The 20,651-nt window shown below is 42.7% G+C and overlaps 1 protein-coding gene across 1 annotated transcript in view; it reads left to right on the top strand.

Annotated features, from left to right (window-relative positions):
* Window positions 1–16,475, top strand: part of FBN1 (fibrillin 1) — a 144,005-nt gene extending 127,530 nt beyond the window's left edge. Inside the window, exons 53-64 of the mRNA XM_010571868.1 lie at window positions 933–1,055; window positions 1,479–1,610; window positions 2,220–2,345; window positions 2,896–3,102; window positions 3,708–3,833; window positions 4,051–4,173; window positions 5,105–5,221; window positions 6,021–6,149; window positions 6,983–7,102; window positions 10,471–10,702; window positions 12,242–12,416; window positions 14,867–16,475. Coding sequence (XP_010570170.1) covers window positions 933–1,055; window positions 1,479–1,610; window positions 2,220–2,345; window positions 2,896–3,102; window positions 3,708–3,833; window positions 4,051–4,173; window positions 5,105–5,221; window positions 6,021–6,149; window positions 6,983–7,102; window positions 10,471–10,702; window positions 12,242–12,416; window positions 14,867–15,256 — 2,000 coding nt within the window. The 3' untranslated portion in view covers window positions 15,257–16,475. The remainder of the gene's footprint in view (window positions 1–932; window positions 1,056–1,478; window positions 1,611–2,219; window positions 2,346–2,895; window positions 3,103–3,707; window positions 3,834–4,050; window positions 4,174–5,104; window positions 5,222–6,020; window positions 6,150–6,982; window positions 7,103–10,470; window positions 10,703–12,241; window positions 12,417–14,866) is intronic.
* Window positions 16,476–20,651: the final 4,176 nt, after the last annotated feature.

The raw sequence follows: 20,651 nt of genomic DNA, 5'->3' as shown, positions 1-20,651 counted from the left end.
TGTGGAAATCTTTGCTGCAGAATATTAGTGAGGCCACAAGTATAAATTGACTCAGAAAGAGATTGTACAAATTTGTGTGGGAATCCATCTGTGGAAATTAAGCTTGATAGTTTGGTTGTGGCTTTTGGCTGTGTAAGTCCTTAAACTGAGCGGCTGAATCAGGGGAAAGATCTCTGCATACATGGTATGGGTTTAAATTTTAATACTCGCTGCCTCCTGTTAGAGCCAGAGAGAGGAGAATGTCCTAGGACATTTTGACACTCCCTTCTGACCTGACACAGCTGTTCTTAAATTATCTGCCACAATGTATTTATTTGCAAGCCCATACAAAAGAATGCTTCTATTTTTGCATCAGCTTGCTTTAGTTTTATATACAGTTAGAGCTTCTTTCACTTCCCTGTGGAATTTGGGTGAAAGCTCAAATTGCAAAGGAGGAGTTAGAAGAGTGCATAAACATCATTATATAGCAGTAATTACTCAAGTAGTCCAGAGTGTATGTAAATGCACTTCAAAATAACGTTTCCGGTAAGGATATTGTTTTATGGAATTCAGTTTACGAAGAAGCTGAATTAGTGCATCTAGAATTTAAAAATAACCAGTCATAAAAACTGAGCCTAGATGTGGAAAAGATACAGTTTTAACTGAGACAGTATTTTTGGCAGCATGGATCTGGAAATTATTTCCATTGGCTGCTTGCTATTGAAGATATTGAAGCTTCAGGTAGCTGTGTAAACATCCTGGCATGTCTGGTGCCTGCTCCTGCACAGAAATCCATAATGAGTAGAACCATGGGTCCCCAACTATTAAAATTTAGCCCTCAGTAAACTGGGATCTGTGGTATTGCCTGTACCTAAAACCTGTGCACTCAAGTCTGCCGAGTTTTACAAAAGCATGTTTCACTTCCCTCATGGTCTTTGCTGCTCCAAATCCAGATGTCAACGAGTGCGTTCAGAACCCTCTGCTCTGTGCTTTCCGCTGCGTGAACACTTTTGGATCCTATGAATGCAAGTGCCCCGCGGGGTACGTTCTGCGAGAGGACCGGAGAATGTGCAGAGGTAAAGCTCCTACCAGACTCTCACAGTTAAGAGATAATGATTTCAAATTCCTGCAGGGGTAGTGCTCTGACTCACTGCACTATTGGGCCAGAGTTTTAATCCCAGGAAGTAACTGAGTCAGAAAGAATTTGGGATGAATTCTATGGTTTGCATTATGCAGTTGATTGTATTAGCCCTGTCCTGCCTGTAAACTTATACATCTGCATAAAGTGAGGTCATATCAGATGATACAGTTTTGTCTTGCCCTGAAAATGGGCATTTGGGAGAAATCAATTTGCTCTAGGCTAGTATATCTTATGGTTGGTTTAGCACAATAAAAGTATGTAGAGTTTGATTACGACTGAAATTCCAAAGTCAGAATTTACTATTGTGAATTTCCAGGATCGTCTCTCCATATAATGAAGTCTAAACCTTGTGTTTTAGATCAGAATGAGTGTGAAGAAGGAATTCACGACTGTGACTCAAAACAGATGGAGTGCAAAAACCTAATTGGCACCTATATGTGTATCTGTGGACCCGGTTATCAGCGCAGACCAGATGGGGAAGGCTGTATAGGTAAGTGACACTGACATGTTGAAGCTCTTGAAACACACAGCTACTCACCAGAGCTGAAAATTTTGGATTTAACAAAGTGTTAAGGAACTCAGGGGAAGAATTACACAACTACCTGTGTAATGGATCTACTGGTGCTTTGCTTTGCTGTTCAGGTGTGCACACATGTGGGCAGTAAGTAGAAAATCTCGATGTGGCTCTTTACAGTCAACTTGTACTGCTGATGATGAATTGCTCTGAGTGAAGAAAGCAGAGAATTGGGCCCATTGCTGTGAGCTTCTTTATCTCTGTTAGCACGAATGAGGGTAGATCTGAATTGTTTTTAAACTTTGGATGGCATTCAGAAGTGCAGCTGTAACTATGAAAAATTTTTAAAACCAGCGAGGAATATATTGCAGAGAAAACATAGTAACAAAATATATAATATTGAGAGTTAGATAGCCATCTTTCCTCTGAAAATTGAGTAAGAGAGACTTTTTATTTAAAACAAAACAAAACAAAATTATGCAAGTTTAACCAGGCAGAATGCATAGCTTAAGAACTCCGTACAAACTTTAACCTGCCTTAATCCAGTAATGGACTTGATTTTGTCATATCATTTGAAAAACATAGATGAGAATGAATGTCAGACCAAACCTGGGATCTGTGAGAATGGCCGTTGTGTAAACACAGTGGGAAGTTACAGATGTGAATGCAATGAGGGGTTCACTGTCAGTGACGCCCAGAACGAATGCCTTGGTAAGTCACACATTAACACCCTAATGAACTATCACTTTGATGGCAGAAATTGTGGTTGAAATTAAACTTAGAAATGTATAGTGAGTAAACATGGTCTTGAATTTACATGCCTTCAGGAAGGTGCCTTTGTGAGTAGGTGGCTTCCTGCAAGTTCATTCTTCCATGCTAACGTATGCCTGCTTCAGTCAGTCTGATTGGGTTGACTTGCTATGAAAGCTGACTGTTCAGTGGTTTCAGTCAGCTGGGAATTGCTCTTTCTTTTCTTTGGTCCTGATTTTCAGCGAGTCCTTTTTCTCTGGGTTCAAACGAAACATATATTTTTATAAGCATAATGAACCTTGTCTTCCACCTTTTACTAAATTTCCTTAAATCTTCTTTGTTTCCCTTAGACGTTGTGCTCTCTTTCTTACTGCTGGTAGTCTTTCAGTTCCACAGTCCCAGGGTGAAGTATGCCCTTTCTTTTATATTTCTGACTAAATTCCTAATATCTCGTGACCCTCTGGAGGTTGTCACCATTAGGATTCTCTGTGATGCATAATTTGTCTTCCAGACAACAGGGAGGGCTACTGCTTCACTGAAGTCTTACAAAGTATGTGTCAAATCGGATCAAGCAACAGGAACTCTGTCACCAAGTCTGAATGCTGCTGTGATGGTGGCCGAGGCTGGGGCCAAAACTGCGAGGTCTGCCCCTTCCCAGGCACTGTGGCCTTCAAGAAGCTTTGCCCTCATGGCCGAGGATACATGTCTAATGGAGCAGGTACTGACTTTTCTATTAAAGACTCTCTTAACAATGCCAAATTAAGTGATAAATTATAAACTCTCTTTTTGCATATTTGAACACTGTGAGGTCCTAAATAGTTTGGGTATCAGTTGACATTTTCTGAGAGTTTTCATGTTGAGAGAGTACAGTCCTTTGGGAGGAGGGTGCATAGCCAAAGGCCCCGGATGACGAGGCATCCATCCCAGCTTGGCAGATATTTATTTTGCATGCTGGTTGATTGACACGCATTCAAATGGGAGTTTGCACTCTCACATTTGAATGTGTTGTAGGTACAGATTAAGAGCTATTTGTGTACTTGAAAGCAAAGTGATGTTTGATTTATGGAGGCTAATACATGATCAGCTCAGTTGTTCGCTTCCGCTTAAGGCTTGTTCATTGCATTTAAAAGTTAGATTAATGCTACATTCTGTATTTTTCTACTTAGTGTTTCTCCTTAATTTGTGCAATATTTCATTATTTTATGTATTTTTTTTTATTTTATGTAAGGTGTGGGGTTTTTTCATGTCAGGTCACAAAAAACTATTGAAACTGTATAAAATCAGTTCTTGTTCCATTGTGAACTAACCCTTATTTAATTGCAGATATTGATGAGTGTAAGGTTATTCATGATGTCTGCCGTAATGGGGAATGCATCAATGAGAGGGGATCTTATCGTTGTCATTGCAACCTTGGCTATACTACAGATATAACTGGCACTCTTTGCATAGGTAGGTTTCTTATTATGGTGTATGTATATAAAGTTTATTACTAAGAGATAACTTGAAGAAGGAAATACAAAGATTTTGAAAAATGAGAAAAGAAAATGTCATTCATTAGAATGCTTTGGGGATTTTGATTTGCTGCTGATATCTCTTGAGCATTTTGAAAATCATTATCACAAATATTGGTTATCAGCACTGAGGTATCTGGTTTTGCTTCTTCTAGATCTGAATGAATGTAATGAGTCCCCCAAACCTTGCAATTTCATCTGCAAAAACACAGAGGGCAGCTTCCAGTGTTCATGTCCAAAAGGGTACATCCTGCAAGAAGATGGGAGAAGCTGCAAAGGTAAAAATCAGTACAAGAATTTACTGCAGAAACTGTTTCACAGGCAAATACCAATCCAAGGCCATTTAAATGATATAAATCTGTCTCCTTGATTCATGTATTTCCACTAAAGACAGTGAAAGTGGCCTGCACAGGATGGAGCTGGTGTTTCAGTTCTTTGATAATCTGGATGAACAGTAAATCCACAGGAATTTTTGCAGGCTGATGGCAGCTGATCTTAAAAGACTTTGTAACCAACAGTGTATATGATTGGTCTTATTTTGGTAAGCATGTTGGTTTAAACCATATTTTTCAGTGATAAATGTATCTTAATGGATGCAAAGATGAGCATGGTTTGCAGTGCATTGTCCAGCATCAACAGAGTTTTAACATACCATCTCTGCTGCATGCTGAATAAGGGACAGCAGTGCAGGAGGGATTTTGAAATGTTCATTATAATTCCATTTATTTATGTGTCTTGGTAGCAAAGATCTGACCGAAACCGCACAAGTTAGAGCAGCAATTCTAAACTTGGCATGGGAAATGACTGTATTTTGTCATTAGCATTTAAATACTTCTTTTGGAGTAATAGCATGCTTCAGTGCAATACCGTTTAGCAGTCTGCCACTGCTTCTCATGAAGATGATGACTTCCCATTTATTGACTGCAGTGAAAGCAAACATTTAGTATGTAACAGCATCTTTCAGACAGATGAGAGTGGTGTCTGTAATCCAGCGTTAGCATGGACACTAGTGTAGCACCACAGTCCCATTCATTGCATGTGTGGCTTCATGTGAGAGGAACTGGAAGCTGATGTGGAATGTGAGACGTTGATTCAAAAGGGTTTATTTGATACAGTATTTGTTTGCAATCACTTCTCTCTAAGTCCAGCTGAACTGTCAGACCCTCCGCAGGGAACGTAAGTGAAAGATGTTTTCTTGGGTTTTTTTAGATCTTGATGAATGTGCGACAAAGCAGCACAACTGCCAGTTCCTTTGCGTCAACACTATAGGGGGTTTCACTTGTAAATGTCCTCCTGGATTCACTCAGCACCATACAGCCTGCATTGGTAAGTGACATGGGAATGTAGACACAGATTTGGAATTTATTACTGACTCTTATTCCAGAAGCAAAGTAGCAAGGAGGTGAAATCGGCTTCCTGAGAAACCAAATGGAAATATAGGCCAGGTTCTGATCCCAGTTCCACCAGAGCAGAAGATGCAAAGAGGCCCTTCCTCCTACCTTCCCTTGTTTTTCATAATCTGTGTCTTTGAATTTTGCACTTACAAGAATCAGACAGCAAAAACACCCAATTTGTAATTCTTGCCTTACCCTTTCTTCCCACTGAGCAAAAAAATAGTTATATTTCTGTTCTTGTAGTTTATTGGAGAACCCATGTTACAGATCATGTCAAGGCTTCTTGAAACAATAAGCATGCATGAAACATGTTTCTGCAGTTGTCCTTGAAACACATACCCATTATGTCTGTGGAAGTGTTAAACAAAACTACTTCCTGCAAAACACTCTTTCTGCTCTGCAAGTTGGATCCTGCTTGTGGCAGTCTGATGATCCTGTGGTATTGGTGTGAATTTGGGGGTGTTTGAAGACTACAACATCAATCTCCATATTCTTGGTGAAGAAAAGGAGTGTTTCCCTTCCCATCACTGTTGTTAGTGTTTTCAAATTAAAAAGAAGGTAATAGAAGCTCTCCTTCTGTGGTGCAAAGTGAAAAATGGAGAGGGCAGTTAGACAGCTACGTTACTGATGTTTCTTTACCTCTTGTCACAGACTCTCATTGTTAGCATTGCTAAATGATCATCTTCACAACAAGGAATAAAAAGTAACACTCAGGCTTTGGTTTCCTTCAGATAACAATGAGTGTGCTACTGAAATCAATTTATGTGGGGCGAAGGGCATTTGCCAGAATACACCAGGAAGTTTTGTTTGTGAGTGTCAACGTGGCTTCTCACTTGATCAAACTGGGCTTAGCTGTGAAGGTAGGTACAACACACAGTGCATTTAACTTGGCCTTCTCTTGCTTTCCTTCATCTTCTCTCAGCCATACTGTCACCCAATGAGGCACCTATGGAGTAAGCATGTGTAGATTGAAGGGGAGTGGGGTATGGAAATTTAGCAACAAGGCAGTATTTCTCTCCATGGGCCTGAATAAATAGATATATTGCAGGATGCTAAAAAGCTGGACAGATATTTTCTGAGGAGGCTTCAATTTAGCCTGGAATATTTTAGTTTAAGCTTCATAAGTTCAGCGTAACTTCTGTTGAATCCTGCATGGATTTCTGAGGGACTCACCAAGGACACGAAGTCTTGCATCTCCAAGGCAACCTGCTAAAGAGAGAGTTCAAGGGCTGCAGACTTTATTTCTCTGGTTCCCTAGAGCCTCTAGAGCCTTCTCCTGGGATAGAGTTTGGTTTGCTTTGAAAAGACATAGCCTGGGATTCCTAGGTTGGATGCTTGGGTAAAAGCAAGGGACTGTCTGCTGTGGAGCTGGGAGCCTTAGGAAAGCCTTGGGGGTCCCACATACAAATGGCTTTCTACTGTCTGCTCCATAGCAGAATGCAAAAACTCTGAAAATTGTGGCTGAATTTGAGCTTTCAGTGTTTTCAGTCCTTAGTTACTTGCTGTGGAGCCAGAAATCCAAAACCTGAAAGGCCTGAAGTGATGTCCCAGCACTGGTCAGGTTTTTGGAAGATCTTGAAATATACCTCTATATATGATATATGAATATATATGATTATTTGTAACAGTCTTTTCAAATATAGCATAATTTGAGCTTCTTTCCCAAAACTCAGAGTATATATCACCTTTTTAGATGTTGATGAATGTGATGGAAACCACCGGTGTCAGCATGGCTGCCAAAATATAATTGGAGGATACAGGTGTAGCTGCCCACAAGGATATCTCCAGCATTACCAATGGAACCAATGTGTTGGCAAGTCACTTTTTTAAATTCATACATTAAAATGCATGTTACCTTCATTAGCAACAAGAAGTGAAGGGCAATGGTGTAGTTTGTCATATTTTCTTTTTCTGATTATAATTTAGTAAGTTCAGCGGAGTTTCATTACGAATGTGCACTCCTGTGAAAGGCAGAGTGGATATGAAGCACCCAGTAGCCTATGTCCTGGTTCTACAAGTGTTTAAGCACAAAATTACCCTTGAGGGTGCTAGAAGTTGCATTGACTTTGAGGGAACTTGTGTTACTTGTGCATTTTGTGGTGTGAACAAAGGAAGTCTTACCCAGCCATGCAGCAGTCTCTACTGAGACACAGGTCCTGTCTGAGAGCTGATGGTGGGTTGAACCTGGCAGACTCAGAACCACAAGTATGGATAGTTAAATTGTAAAATTAAACTTCTGGCCCAAAGCATCTAAAACTCTATTGAAATTCTACTTGATCTGTGCTTTTATCATTCTCACAAAACCTACAGGAAGGCTGCTGTCTTTAAGCCTCTTCTCTGTACAGAATTAACCATTTATCATATTTAAGCAAAGCTCCTGCTATCTGTCCAAAGATGCTTCATTGCAGCTTTGAGATACAGTTTATGACAAGTGCTTATAGGACAATTCTGGTTATAAATAATAAATGCTAGTGCTCTTTATTTATGTTAAGAAGTAAATACACTGGTGAATTAAAATGTTTATTTCTTCCCTATCTAAACTTTGGTTCTGTCCCAAGTCTCTGAGCCCTTGTAGATGGGGCTGCATGTGCAGACCATTGATGCTGGATATGACTTGAGCAGACAGAACTGGGTCCTCTGCAGAAGTCACGGGAAAAGTCTCTGTATGTTTCAGCAGTGTAGTGTGCAGCATATTCAAACAAGGGAAACATAAATCATTTTTCCTCTAGTGACAGTTATGTGTGGTTTTAGTCACATTTAATGGGCTTCATACAAGCTAGTCTTGTGTGGATACCCAGCGATGTGTTTGATGACCTCTTTGAGAACAAAGGGCTTCATAACTCTTTGTTTGGCTTTCTTTGCTTTCAAAAACATAAAAATGCCTTTGCTTGTTACCACTGTGGTGCTCTAAGGAGGCCTCTGCTTTTAATTATGCTTACCAAACCTCCTGACATTTTATGCAGTCCTTGCTGTGACGTTTGCTTGCTTGTGGTCCAGTATTCTATGCCTGTAACATACAGGAGAACAAGGAGGGAGCATAAACATATGGTGGTTTTGAATATTAATTAAACTAGCAGAGCTTAGGGTTAAATTAGAACTTAGTCTGCAGGAGGGTAAAAAAACCTAAACAACCAAACAAACCAGCACTGCCGTGTCTGGCTGCTGGAGGACATTGTGGAATCTGAAAAAGTGCAGCGCTCAGTTTTGCAAAACATCTTGGCTGTTTCCAAGTCTTCCTGGGTGATAGTTAAAACTAAGTGTATTTCCAAACCAGGTGTACACTGTTATTCCAGCTTTTGAGCGCATTGACTACTGTTTGGCTTTTATACAGGGAATATCAGTTTCAAAATACACAAGCACTGGTATTTCCCCCATTGAAAGAACAGCTTCAACGTTGGCACCACAAATACTGATTGCCAGAAACTTCACCAGGGAAAATTACACTGAGAGCAATAACTGGGGAGGGACTTAGCTAGCGCTTCCATCTTCTTGGACATGGGGCAGTCCAGGCAGAAACCCAAAACTGCAGGAAAGGAGGCTTGGTTTCCTCCATCTTCATGGCATCTCTCCTTCCTGTTGAAGCTGAGCACAAAAGAGCTGCGTGTTGCAGAGCACAGGAGAGCAAGGCTGGTGCCTGACAGCACAGTCATGCAGAGTCCGAGGCTCCCGTAACTGTTTTTTTCACTTTTCTTCATATTTTTTCTTTCAACAGTCACCCAAAATATGGGAGCTAACCTCACTAGTGTCCACGCTCTTGCCGCTGTGGAGCGAGGCAAAGTGAGCCTATCTCCTTCTGGTGCAGTAACTTTCTGTGGCACAAATGTGCATTTATGATGTTGACATAATGGCTGTGTTAGTTATGACAAATACTAACATTGCTCTAAGTTAATGGCAAAACTCCTACAGGCTTTGGTAACACAGAATTCAGCCCCAGGTTTTAATACCTTGTGGTCTCCACATGTTCACATTGTAACATCTGTAACTGTATATGCTTAAGATACTTATCTAGATCTCCTGGGTGTACCACAGGGGAAGAATTCATGTAATAGGTTTTTCCGTGACAATTCCTTCATATTACTTGGCAATCCCAATTCTGCAAACAGTTTGTGTCTTTTTTAGCTTATTTAATGAAGTGTTCAGGGACTTTTGATGTTGCTGCAACACATAGTTAGATAATCACTGAAGAATGCTTTGGTTCCTCCCATGTCTTGTGCTGTGTGTGACTGCATCCCCTGCCCAGGCAATTCCGTAGTGCACCATGCCATAAATCAGGCTGCAATAAGCAAAGGCATTGCTTTTAAACAAAGAACAAACAGTCACATTGTTTGGAAAAAGACAATAATGCTCTGAATTAGTACTTATTCTCCTGTAACCTGGATGCTTAGATCAGAGATGCTGCTTTGTGCTTTACATTTTATCCATACAGTGTCCAGATGGCATTTCTTACGCATGTGCACACACACGCAATGTGCATATGCAGTTGCTTTATCACAGAAAACAGGGAACAATAGCATTCAGAATGTTTCAAAGCAATTTGCCATATCAGACAAAAAAATTCAGACTGTCTACATTTAAAAAACTAGCCATTTACAGTAAATAAGCCTGAACTGACCTTGAACTCCTACAGTGCCGCACTTGGGAAGTTTGGAAAAGGGCTGGCTCAGAATGTGGCAGTCTTTTGTATCTACAGCTGCTTTTATTTTTACTTTACTACTCCTTCCTGTACCTTACCTGTACCTCATGTTTAAATGTGAGTGTGTAGGGAGGGATTTTCAGTGCCTGGAAAAGGTGTCAGAGCTTGATCCCTTGCTCTTTTTTTCTTTAATGTTGAATAGCATTATGAACATGGGATTACTGGACCAGATTGTTGGCTGTACAAAGTTTTATTCTTCTTGGTTGTTTCTGGAACAAAAAAAAAAGTTGCTGCCTCTGCTTCTCTGCTCTCCAGAGCATGAGCTGACGTGGCATGAAACATCTTCTGTAGAGTAGCCCAAATGTTGCTCTGTTGTATGGTTGTAGTCATCTCCTAGCGACTGCTGCCCTAGCCAAGGGTGAGGCCAAGCCCTGTTCTGCGTTTCTGTCTGTCTGATGTGGCAGCATGTTTAGCAACAGTCAAGCACGACCTTTCTGAAGGTTACCTGAGAATAAAAGTTAATGTGGTATGTTCTGCTTCTTTTCCAGATGAAAATGAATGTCTCAGTGCACACATTTGTGGAGGAGCATCTTGCCACAATACTTTGGGAAGCTATAAATGTATGTGCCCTACCGGATTTCAGTATGAACAGTTTAGTGGAGGTTGCCAAGATATCAATGAATGCGGTTCTGCACAAGCCCCATGCAGTTATGGTTGTTCAAATACTGAAGGTGGCTATGTCTGTGGATGTCCACCTGGTTACTTCAGAATAGGACAAGGGTAAGGGATTCTCATTTTAAACTAACAGACATAAAGGGGACATAATCCGCTCCTTTCTTTGTAGTGTGGAGCAGCAGAACCGGGAGGATTGTCACCAATGCAAGAGGGATAGGATTGTGGAGGTGCTCGAGACTTGGATGCACCTGCTGATTTTGGAGATGAGGGAGGGGAAAGGTAATCAAGGGACAGGAGCAATGTGGATTTGATGCTTAATGAAATATGGTCAGGGCTACCAGGTTCAATTATCTCTTTTAAGTGTCATGGTTTAACCCCAGCCAGCAACTAAGCACCTCACAGCTGCTCACTTACTTCCTCCCCACCCAGTGGGATGGGGGAGAGAGTCAGAAAAAAAGTAAAACTCGTGTGTTGAGATAAGAACAGTTTAATAGAACAGAAAAAAAAAGAAACTAATAATGATAACACTAATGAAACGACAATAGTATAATAGTAAAAGGATTGGAATATATACAAGTGATGCACAATGCAATTGCTCACCACCCACGGACCGGCGCCCAGTTAGTCCCTGAGCAGCGATCCCCCCAGCCACGCTCCCCCCAGTTTATATAATACTAGACATGACATCACATGGTATGGAATATCCCTTTGGCCAGTTTGGGTCAGGTGTCCTGGCTGTGTCCCCTCCCAACTTCTTGCACCCCTCCAGCCTTCTTGCTGGCTGGGCATGAGAAACTGAAAAATCCTTGACTTTAGTCTAAACATTACTTAGCAACAACTGAAAACATCAGTTTGTTATCAACATTCTTCTCATACCCAACTCAAAACCATAGCACTATACCAGCTACTAGGAAGATAGTTAACTCCATCCCAGCTGAAACCAGGATGTTAAGCTACTGCTTTCACCTCTCTGCTGCACACTCCAGCAGCTAGCCAAGTTCTCTGAGCTTGCCACTTGGGAGCTAACACCCCTCACTATGATTTGTAGTGTATCACTTGTCTCCTTTAAAAAAAAATTAATAATAACATCCCCCACCAGCTCCAAAGGCAAATGATATTACACAAGTGGCTTCACCCACTTATTGAAATAACAATTCTGTGTGCTCTTATTTTCACTTGCCCCAGTGTTAGGGCTGTGCATCGTGTAGGACCAAGCAACTCAAATGGAAATCAGAAAGATTGTGGCTTAAATTTTAGAAGTGACTAAAAGCTTTGGGATACATTATGAAAGACCTCACTTTTCAGATTTTTCAGCAGTTTCTGAAAATTGATCTCTTTTAATGTGTTCCAGGTTGGATAACAGAAATTACTAACAACTTCTCAGAGCTTAAGTCTGTGTTTTTAAAACTGTTAAATATTGGCAGGTCTAATTTAGGCAAAGCCTCATGGAGCCAGGTTCTTGAAATCGGAGGTAGCTGCATTGTGATTCGGTGAGAATTTTGCCTGTTGACTTCAGCAGAAATTTTTCCTAGGAAATGAGTGCAAAATAATTGCTTTATTCTTTGTATTCACAGTCCCCCAAATTCAGCTTTTGGTAAGATCTCTCTCTCACTGGAATTAATTTTTTATTTCTTCCTTCCTCAGACACTGTGTTTCTGGAGTGGGGCTAGGCAAAGGTCAAGGACAAGAACTTTCTCTCAGTGGAGAAGTAGATGACAACTCCCTCTCTCCAGAAGCCTGTTATGAATGTAAAATCAATGGCTATCCCAAGAGAGGAAGGAAGCGCAGAAGCACTAATGAAACTGCAAATGAAGCAGAGGTAATTGACCCGTTTTGGGGGGAAGGGGTTTGCGGTTGTCTTGTGAAAGCCAGTCTCAGAAGGAGGTGTGCCCAGAGACAATCCCACAGAAAAAATGTACACCCCAAACAAAGTAGACCAAAGAGCTGGTTTTGGATGTCAAGTAGTCTGTCGGCTTTCTAAAGTTGTTCACTGTCATTAGGCAAATGTCATTCTCTGAAGCCCCTGCATATCTAATATCTACGTCGTATCAAACACTAAAATAAATGGCCATCCAGCTGTTTGGAGAGCACTCCACTCGCCAGCAAAGCAAGCTCTTGATGTCAGAGGGCAGCGGGTACATAAAATGTTTGTGTGACCTTGTGGCCAGAAGGGCAGGACATGTTGGTCAGGGTGGATGTGGGCCCTACCAAGCAGCGCTGTGTTGTGTGTCTGGGGCTGGAGCCCTCTCCAAAGCAAACACAGAGCTCTGGACACAAACAGCTCACCTGGAGGCAGTCCAGAGCTGCAGCCCTTCCTGGGGCTTGTCCAGACCCTTGCAGTCAGTCACCCAGGTTGCCGTCCTGGAGCCGAGGCTGCCGGCAAGGCTGTGCACAGTGCTCACAACTGGTCCAGGCAGCAGAACAGGAGGCAGAGCTTCATTTGTCATTGCTCGGAAGTCGCTGGGGACAGAGGCAGGTTTCCATTTGCCTCCAAGTGGGGTAACTGTGTCAGCAAAATGCTTATCATCTACTGCGATGATCACAAGACTCCACTTCTTAGCTGTTGTCACTGGCTTTTTTTTATTAAGCAAATATTAATAAGCGGTTTGAGCATTTACATGAAAACTAGTCAGCTGTGTGACAAGTTTTGTCTTTATGCAAAGGATAGGCATCCCTTTTCACTCATCCTTGGGTGTTAGCAAACATTTCTCAAAAAAGCATTAAAGTAAATCTTTCAGCAAACTCCCCCGGCTGGGGTTTGTTCTGAATTGATCGCAACAGCAAGACACAATGGAATGGAGGTGGTTATAGTTCTGTTTGTTCTTCAGCTGGGCTTCCAGCACCACACCTCGCAGTATGAGTGCAGAAGTCGTGGTAGAAGCATGATCATCTAATGTGTAATGTTACTATAGTCCCTCTTGCACAAAATTCAAACTCCTTGCATTTCCCAGGGAGTCCTACGTTGGCTTATTTCAACTTTGTGTAACATGAAGTCGGAATTGCTCAGTCTGGTCATCCAATCCAACATCCAGCACTAGTCACCGGATTTAAACCTTATTGTTCACATTAATTATGTACAGACTTCCGCAAACTGTAAGCAGCTTGTAGGAGAAGTATCACCAAGCCCACAGTCATTGACTTCTCACTTCTTCATCCGGTCTAAGATGATAGTGATGTTACAGGTGAAGGGGTCTGCCCTGACCTGGCCAGAGAAGCAGCAGGTCATAGCAGGTCTCTAGACTGTGCAGATATTAGTCCTTCAGCTGAGAGTACATGTCTGGGTGTGCCCATGTGTGTGTTGCATTCTAAATATAACCAAGAGACACTGAACACTCTTGCAAAATGTTGCCATCGCTACCCTGAGCTAAATATCACCTGTACTCTCTGCTCACATGTATGTGCCGAAGAGCTTGCTTTTCCCCACACAAATAGATTGGGGAGCCTGTTAGCTATTTGTGTTAGGTGCTCAGTGCATGGCGCTCTGCTAATACAGGTAGGCAGGAGAGTGCTTTTGCCCAGAAGAGTGTGGACGTTTGATTTTGGGCAGCGAGGGGTTGTAAACTGTGTTTCTTCAGTGTGTTTCAGTACTGTCTGTGATTAGTGCTGGGTTTGTCTCAGAGGTGACGTAGAGCTTCCCTTGCTTTCCAGTTGAAAATGTTACAGCAGATGTGCTGTCTGAAATGTTATCATGCTGCCACTACAGGTGACTCATGCACAAGGGACTCAGGGGGAGCCCAGTTACCATCACTCGGAGGTGCGGGGCGACGCTGCTTTTCCAGCACCCTGCTGCACCCGCGGGCCACCCTGGCTCCACACCTAAACAAAGCAAATCTTGCAAAGCAGAAAACTCCCACCTGAATGACGTGCCTCCCCCACAGACCCTGCTTTCTTCTGCACATTGTTGTTCCCGTGAGCTTGTGGTTCCCCCAGCAGAGAGGAGGAGTATGTCTTTGCTGCTCTCTTTGTAGCAGACTGGTCGTGGACTCCAAGCACAGAGAGGCTTTGTTTGTCAGGCAGCGGGGCCCACATGCAGAAACTTTCAGTGCGTGTCTCAGGCTCCCGTTACCCATGCAGGGACAGTGACAAAGACCGTACTTTATCCTGACAAGTCCTAGGCCCATAAGAGTGGATTTGACAGATGATATTACAGAACCTCCTTTTAAAAATTATTTAATTAATAATGAATGAGCTGGGTAAGAAATACATACACATAGGTGCATGTGAAACGATCTCTGACAGAGCCAACTAACATCGTTTGTTCTTGTGCAGGATCAGCAAGAGCTGGAGCCGCCAATCAGTCTCGCCAGCTGGGATATTGAGAAAGCAGCAGTCTTCTCCATCAACATCTCAGATCTCAGTAACAAGGATCGCATCCTGGAACTGCTTCCTGCCCTCACAACACTGACAAACCATAACCGATATTTAATTGACTCCGGAAATGAAGACGGTTTCTTTAGAATCAATAAGAAAGACGGGATAAGTTACCTTCATTTCACAAAGAAGAAGCCAGTGCCTGGAAACTATTCATTACAAATCAGTAGTATTCCACTCTATAAAAAGAAGGAACTTAACCAGCTTGAAGAGAAACATGACAAAGACTACCTCAGTGGTGAGCTGGGAGATAACCTGAAAATGAAAATTCAGATATTGCTTCATTAATTCACCAACCAAAGACCAAATAATTAAACCAAAGATAGATAGGTAGGACTGAATATTCCTCCCAATCAGATTCTCCATATCATAGGTACAATCTTACATGAGTACATTTGTATGAACGAGCACTATTATATTATTACATAAACAAGGTACAGGATGAATACCCTAGCTCAAAACAACCACTTTCTCAGGCTTTTAAGTGTAGCTGAGCTACCTTGATATGTTGAATCTTGAAAACTGGGACTTTTATCATTGGAAGTTGGCCACTGATGCTGAGACACGTCATCATTTCAGCAGAGGTACAAGAATTGTGCTTTCAACTGATGGACAGCTCTATTTTTGTAATTCTTAAACTTCGCTTCTCCAACTACAACTTACTAGGTCAGCCATTTATGATATCCATTTGGTGCTAGTAAATTTTCAACCTAGATTTATAAATGCACTGTAATATTTACACAACTTAGAAGCCAAAATTGCCATTATTCAGTCTAAATACTTCAATCAACCAAAGTTAGCTCAGTAGTTTATCTCAGTTATGCCTATAATACATTACATGTAAATTAAGTGTGTGTATACTGTAATCATGCTATTTTTATCAATGAAGCATTTGTAAACTAGATTAATAATACCCTTAATGTGAGGGTTTGTAATGGTGCTTATAAGACCAACTACTTGTTAACTGTATACACAAACCTGATGATAAAGTTTCTGTGACTTGCCAAAATGCACTGAGGTCAGTAGGGACCATTAAACATTCTCAAAAGTCAGATGACAATCAGTGCCATCCTACACCATGACATTATGTAACGTGTCAAGAGTACCCGTAGTCATTCATATCAACAAGGGTTCAATGTCATAAATGTCACAATAAAACAGTTTTTTTTTTAGTTTATTCTGTGGCCTTGTGTTCTTGCTAAAAGTGTGATAAACTGCATTCTTGCATTTCAGGCATTGTCAGTAGGGTTGGTTGTGTATCTGTCTGTCTGCACAGGTGACTTCTCCTTGAAGCTGTGCTGCTGCCATTTGTTCATTCTTCAAGCAAAGGAAGAATGGAAGAATTACAGAAACCTTCACAAATCTAAAGAGCAGTGGACCTCTATCAAATTATCGTGTGGCTCCAGAAAGCAAGTTAGAACATTTCCAATGACTTGACCTGAATAATCCTGTCAATAAGTAACTTTAATAGCCAAAACATGCAGAAGTGAATGTTAAATCATTATACAGAAAACACATTTAATTGAAGTGTCTTGTTTGCTAAAACTGCCTTAAGACATGCCATTCTTTTACCCCCACTTCAACAGCTATTGTCAAATAATCTGACTGATAACACAGGGCTAATCCAATATCAAAAGCCATCACAAGTTGTAGCTGGGTTTTAATACCAAGTTAATTATTGGATGATGAGGGTGTTCTTGTATACACAAGTGCCATGGTGTATCTTTTAGCAGCAGCAGAACAGTACTGAGGTGTGATGCTATGACATCTGGAAGAAAAAATGAAGCAAGCGGTGTCGCTGAAACTGCTGATTGGACAGCACTGTAATTGATAGAGGGAACATATATTGAGCTATAATAGCTTTGGAGGGGAAGTGTACTGTAATAATTCACCCCAAATTGTATTATTTTCTGTAATTAGATTTCAGCTCTCTTTGATTTCTTCTGCATAACAAATGTAACTATATAAAAAGGAGCATGTGCACTGGGTTACTTTGATATTTTTAATAGACCATGTCTGGATTTTATTTATTAGCGTGCCAAAATGTTGAAGAGTGTATTTTTTCCACATGTTGCGTAACTATGGTGAAATATAATCAGAACTTTACAGTTGTAAATGGCACTCTTATTTCAGCAGGTTGGGAGCGATTTTTAGTGCCAGTGGCAGTGTGTGCAAGATCGTATGGTTTATAGTTAAGTGCATGGTTTGAGTATTTTCTCTGTAGCCCTTAAACACTGAGATGAACTGAGAAGAATGATTTCAGAAAGACCTGTCAGGACTCTGTCCAGCAGAGTTGGTTTAGCATTTAAGCTGCTGTATAACACCTTATCACGCCAAAGGTTCCTTGATTGTTTTCCAGCAGCCCCAGTGTTGCCTGCACAGTTCTGCAAATCACCTTTGTTATGCTGCAGAAACAAGAAATCTTGACAGCATCTCTTTTAGTGTTTTAAAAATGGAAAGCCCAATCTTGCTGTACTGATCTGCACATAAAAATCCATTTTCTTGTGCAATGATTCATCTGTCTCTTTGCAGCAGTGCCCTTTAAATGGTATGTCATTTTTGCCTGTCAGTTTGAGTTGCTGTATGTATACAATTATTTACATTAGTCTGAATTTCTGCAGTTTCCTTAGAGTCTCAGTGAAGCACAAAGGTTGCATAATAATACTGTGTGAGACCTGCAATTAAAAAGTGGTTTGTAATCTACAGTGTGATTTAAAATAATTTCCTCTGTTCACTTTGACAGTGGGATCCCAAAATGACTCTTAAGCAGTAGACAGACTAAGTAGAGTGTGAATGTGCATTTCTGAATGTGTATCCATTTGCAGTTACAGGGTATTTTTCAAATTCAAGGAAACAGTGAAATCTTTAATTATTTGAAATAACAGTGTCTTCCCTCCATTGCAATTGTGCATATGACTTGGCATAGATGCATGCATGGATAATAAATATAATTTTTGGTTAACAGAGTCTAACAAAGATGGCTTGTTACTCTACATACCAAAACATTCTCTTGTTGTGTGTTGTAACAGTATCTTGTAAACTTGACAGCTGACGTGTATTTTGGCAGAACGACTGTTTCCACAGTCTCCCTTTTAAGCTGACTTTCAAAGGACCTGAAGTGTTTGCTTGCTTATGGCAGGTCCCAAAGGGTCACGCTCAGGCTTTCTCTTAAGATAAATATTCTACGCTATGATTCGAGTTCAGCTTTGTGCTTTGGAAGAGCTAATCTGGTCAAGACTTCTCAGCACAAACAGGCCTGAGCTGTTTGGAGAGCAAGACAGCATGGCTGTTGCCTGACAGCTGCCTGCGCCTCCCTGGGACCCAGTCTGGGCACCGCCGGTCTCTGCCGGCCGCACCACGGCAGGTAAGTGCGGTACAAGGCAGCCTGCATCAAACCCCCTGCTCTAGGCCAAGCTGGGCGTGGGGGCGCTGGCATTGCAAAAGCCTTCTTACTGCTTTTAAAAATTGACATTTGCTGTGGAGGAATCCCCCTTTAAACTGATGCCGTACTTAGACCATTAAAGCCTCACAATACTCTTGTGGATCTGGTGGCTTCTGTCAAAATGAGCAAGGTTAACAGCTTACGTGGTGCTGCAGTGCTGCTGCTTTCCAAGTAGGTGCCAGGTGAGGAGGATACAGCTGCTCTTCTTTCAACTTCACTGCTGTGACAAGAAAATCCTGTATTTGTAGTTACAGAGGGGAAGCCAGAGTTCAGCAGCTGAGAAGGCCGGGGCTGCCTGCGGAGCTGCAGGAGCTGCGTACCCCTCTCAGTGCCCCTCAGCTGCCCCGCGCCAGTGGGACAGGAGCTAATGGGACGCACCAGCTTCCCAAAGCTGGGACAGCTGGGCTCAGGATCTTGCCTACTTCACCCTCTCCCCAGAGCAAGTCTTCAAGTTTTTCTGCTTTGGTTGGCTTCATGTTTGCAGGAGTGGCCAGCAGCTAAGGCCAAGATAGGATGTACAGCAGGTTAATGCAGTAAATCCAGGTTGGCAGTGTCCTACCAGAGTATTCGCCCAGGGTAAGCCCTCATATTATCGCAAGCTTGGCAGAATAACACTCGGCTAAAACTTGTGTTCAGAAAATCCCAGAGCTTCTAGTTGTTGCCTGTGGCCTGAGCATGCTGGATGCCTGCAGAAACCTGTGCGGCCCCTGTGTGAGCTCCCGCGGTTACACCTCTGCACAGAGGGGCTCCATGTGCAAACTGCACGTCGGCAGTGCGTCATGTTAACCTGCAGGATCACGCTGGTTCTGGATGCTGTGAAAACTTAAGACGGGGCAAGCAGACAGCTGTAATTTGGGGCAAAATATGCCATCATTTACACTAATGAAAACGCAAACAATTGCAGAGGTTGCAGTAGTAGCACGAGGGAAAGAAAAGGGGAGGGGGGAGCACGCTGCAGTCGTTCAGTGGCCCAAAACGCCCCAACGCATGTGGCTTCCGCTTCACTTGCAGATGCTGGTCCTGCACCAGCACTAGTGCCTTGCGCTCCTCCTGAGTTGTCACTCACCCGTCCCCGTGCAGGAGCTGCCGTGGCCAGCACTGGCCCCACACCATGGCTGCTTTCAGAGCAGGCAGAGGCACTGCTGGTGCCAGGAAGGTGGAGGTGGTTCAGCGGCAGGGTTCTGTGGTGCTGCCGCATTCAGCAGTGCTTCGCCAAGCTCCTTGGTACCCCCAGAGAGACTTTGAGGGCAACGCCTGGTCCCTCTGGAGTGGGCTGCGTGCTTTGGTTTGCGCAAAGAAGAGACCCTCTTCCTGTGCAGCAAAAACCTTGAAGATGCCGATGACTTCAGCTCTGACAAATTCCAACGATCTGCTTCTGCTGTCCTTAAAACTTGCCAAATATTTCACACCCTCGTAACAAATGCTTTTGAGGAATATCACACCCAAGCCAACTCCTCGGTTATGAGCTTCCCATTGAGTTCAGTGAGGAACCTTGACGCCAGAGAGGTCACCAAAGCATTTGTTTTTGTATTTCAGGCTCTCCTTTCTATTTTGAACACGGGCCTGTGCAGCGCAGCGATGGCAGGAAGCGGCCATGGAGGCCGGGGCTGCGTGGCCAGCAGGAGTGTGCTGGGAAAGCTGGGCTGCAGCCCTGTGCTGGTGCTGGCCAGTCCAGCACATGCCATTGCTGCCTGTTGGCATACAGCCGAGTCCTCAACCTGCTTAGACACATGCTTATAGGTGTATGTAGAAATGTATGTGTATTTTGTGAAGAGTCTAGACAGATGACTACATCTCGGTGCTTCCAGGCTAAAGTCACGCTGTGCTAACCTTTGCTAAGTATCCAGGAAGGACTTCTTCTCCTTCCCTCTCTTGGGCTGGACCCTTCCCTCACACATGGCAGCAGCATGGGCCCAGCCCTCGCCCCGGCTTGGCGCTCACATCTGCAGGTTTGTTTGTTTATGAGCTTCTCTATGGCTCCCAGGGCTGTAGGATGTGAGCGCCTCGCAGACACACGTATTGAGACTCGCTACACCCTTGCGAGGTTGGGATGTGTTTGTCATCCTTGTTTTACAGGGTAGGAACTGAGAACCAGATGTTTTGGTTTGAGAGAGCCCATAGGCAATGGCCGTTCTGCCAGGGGCAACCCCGAAGTACTGAGGTGTCCCTGGAGAGGAGGACTAGGAACCACATGGGCTCATCAGCCGTAACAGCTCCAGTGGGCACAAAGCTGTGGGAACT

This window comes from Haliaeetus leucocephalus, unplaced genomic scaffold (genome assembly GCF_000737465.1).
Source record: "Haliaeetus leucocephalus isolate CR32 unplaced genomic scaffold, Haliaeetus_leucocephalus-4.0 Scaffold339, whole genome shotgun sequence".
Lineage (NCBI taxonomy): Eukaryota > Metazoa > Chordata > Aves > Accipitriformes > Accipitridae > Haliaeetus > Haliaeetus leucocephalus.
This window is presented reverse-complemented; position numbering and strand designations above follow the sequence as displayed.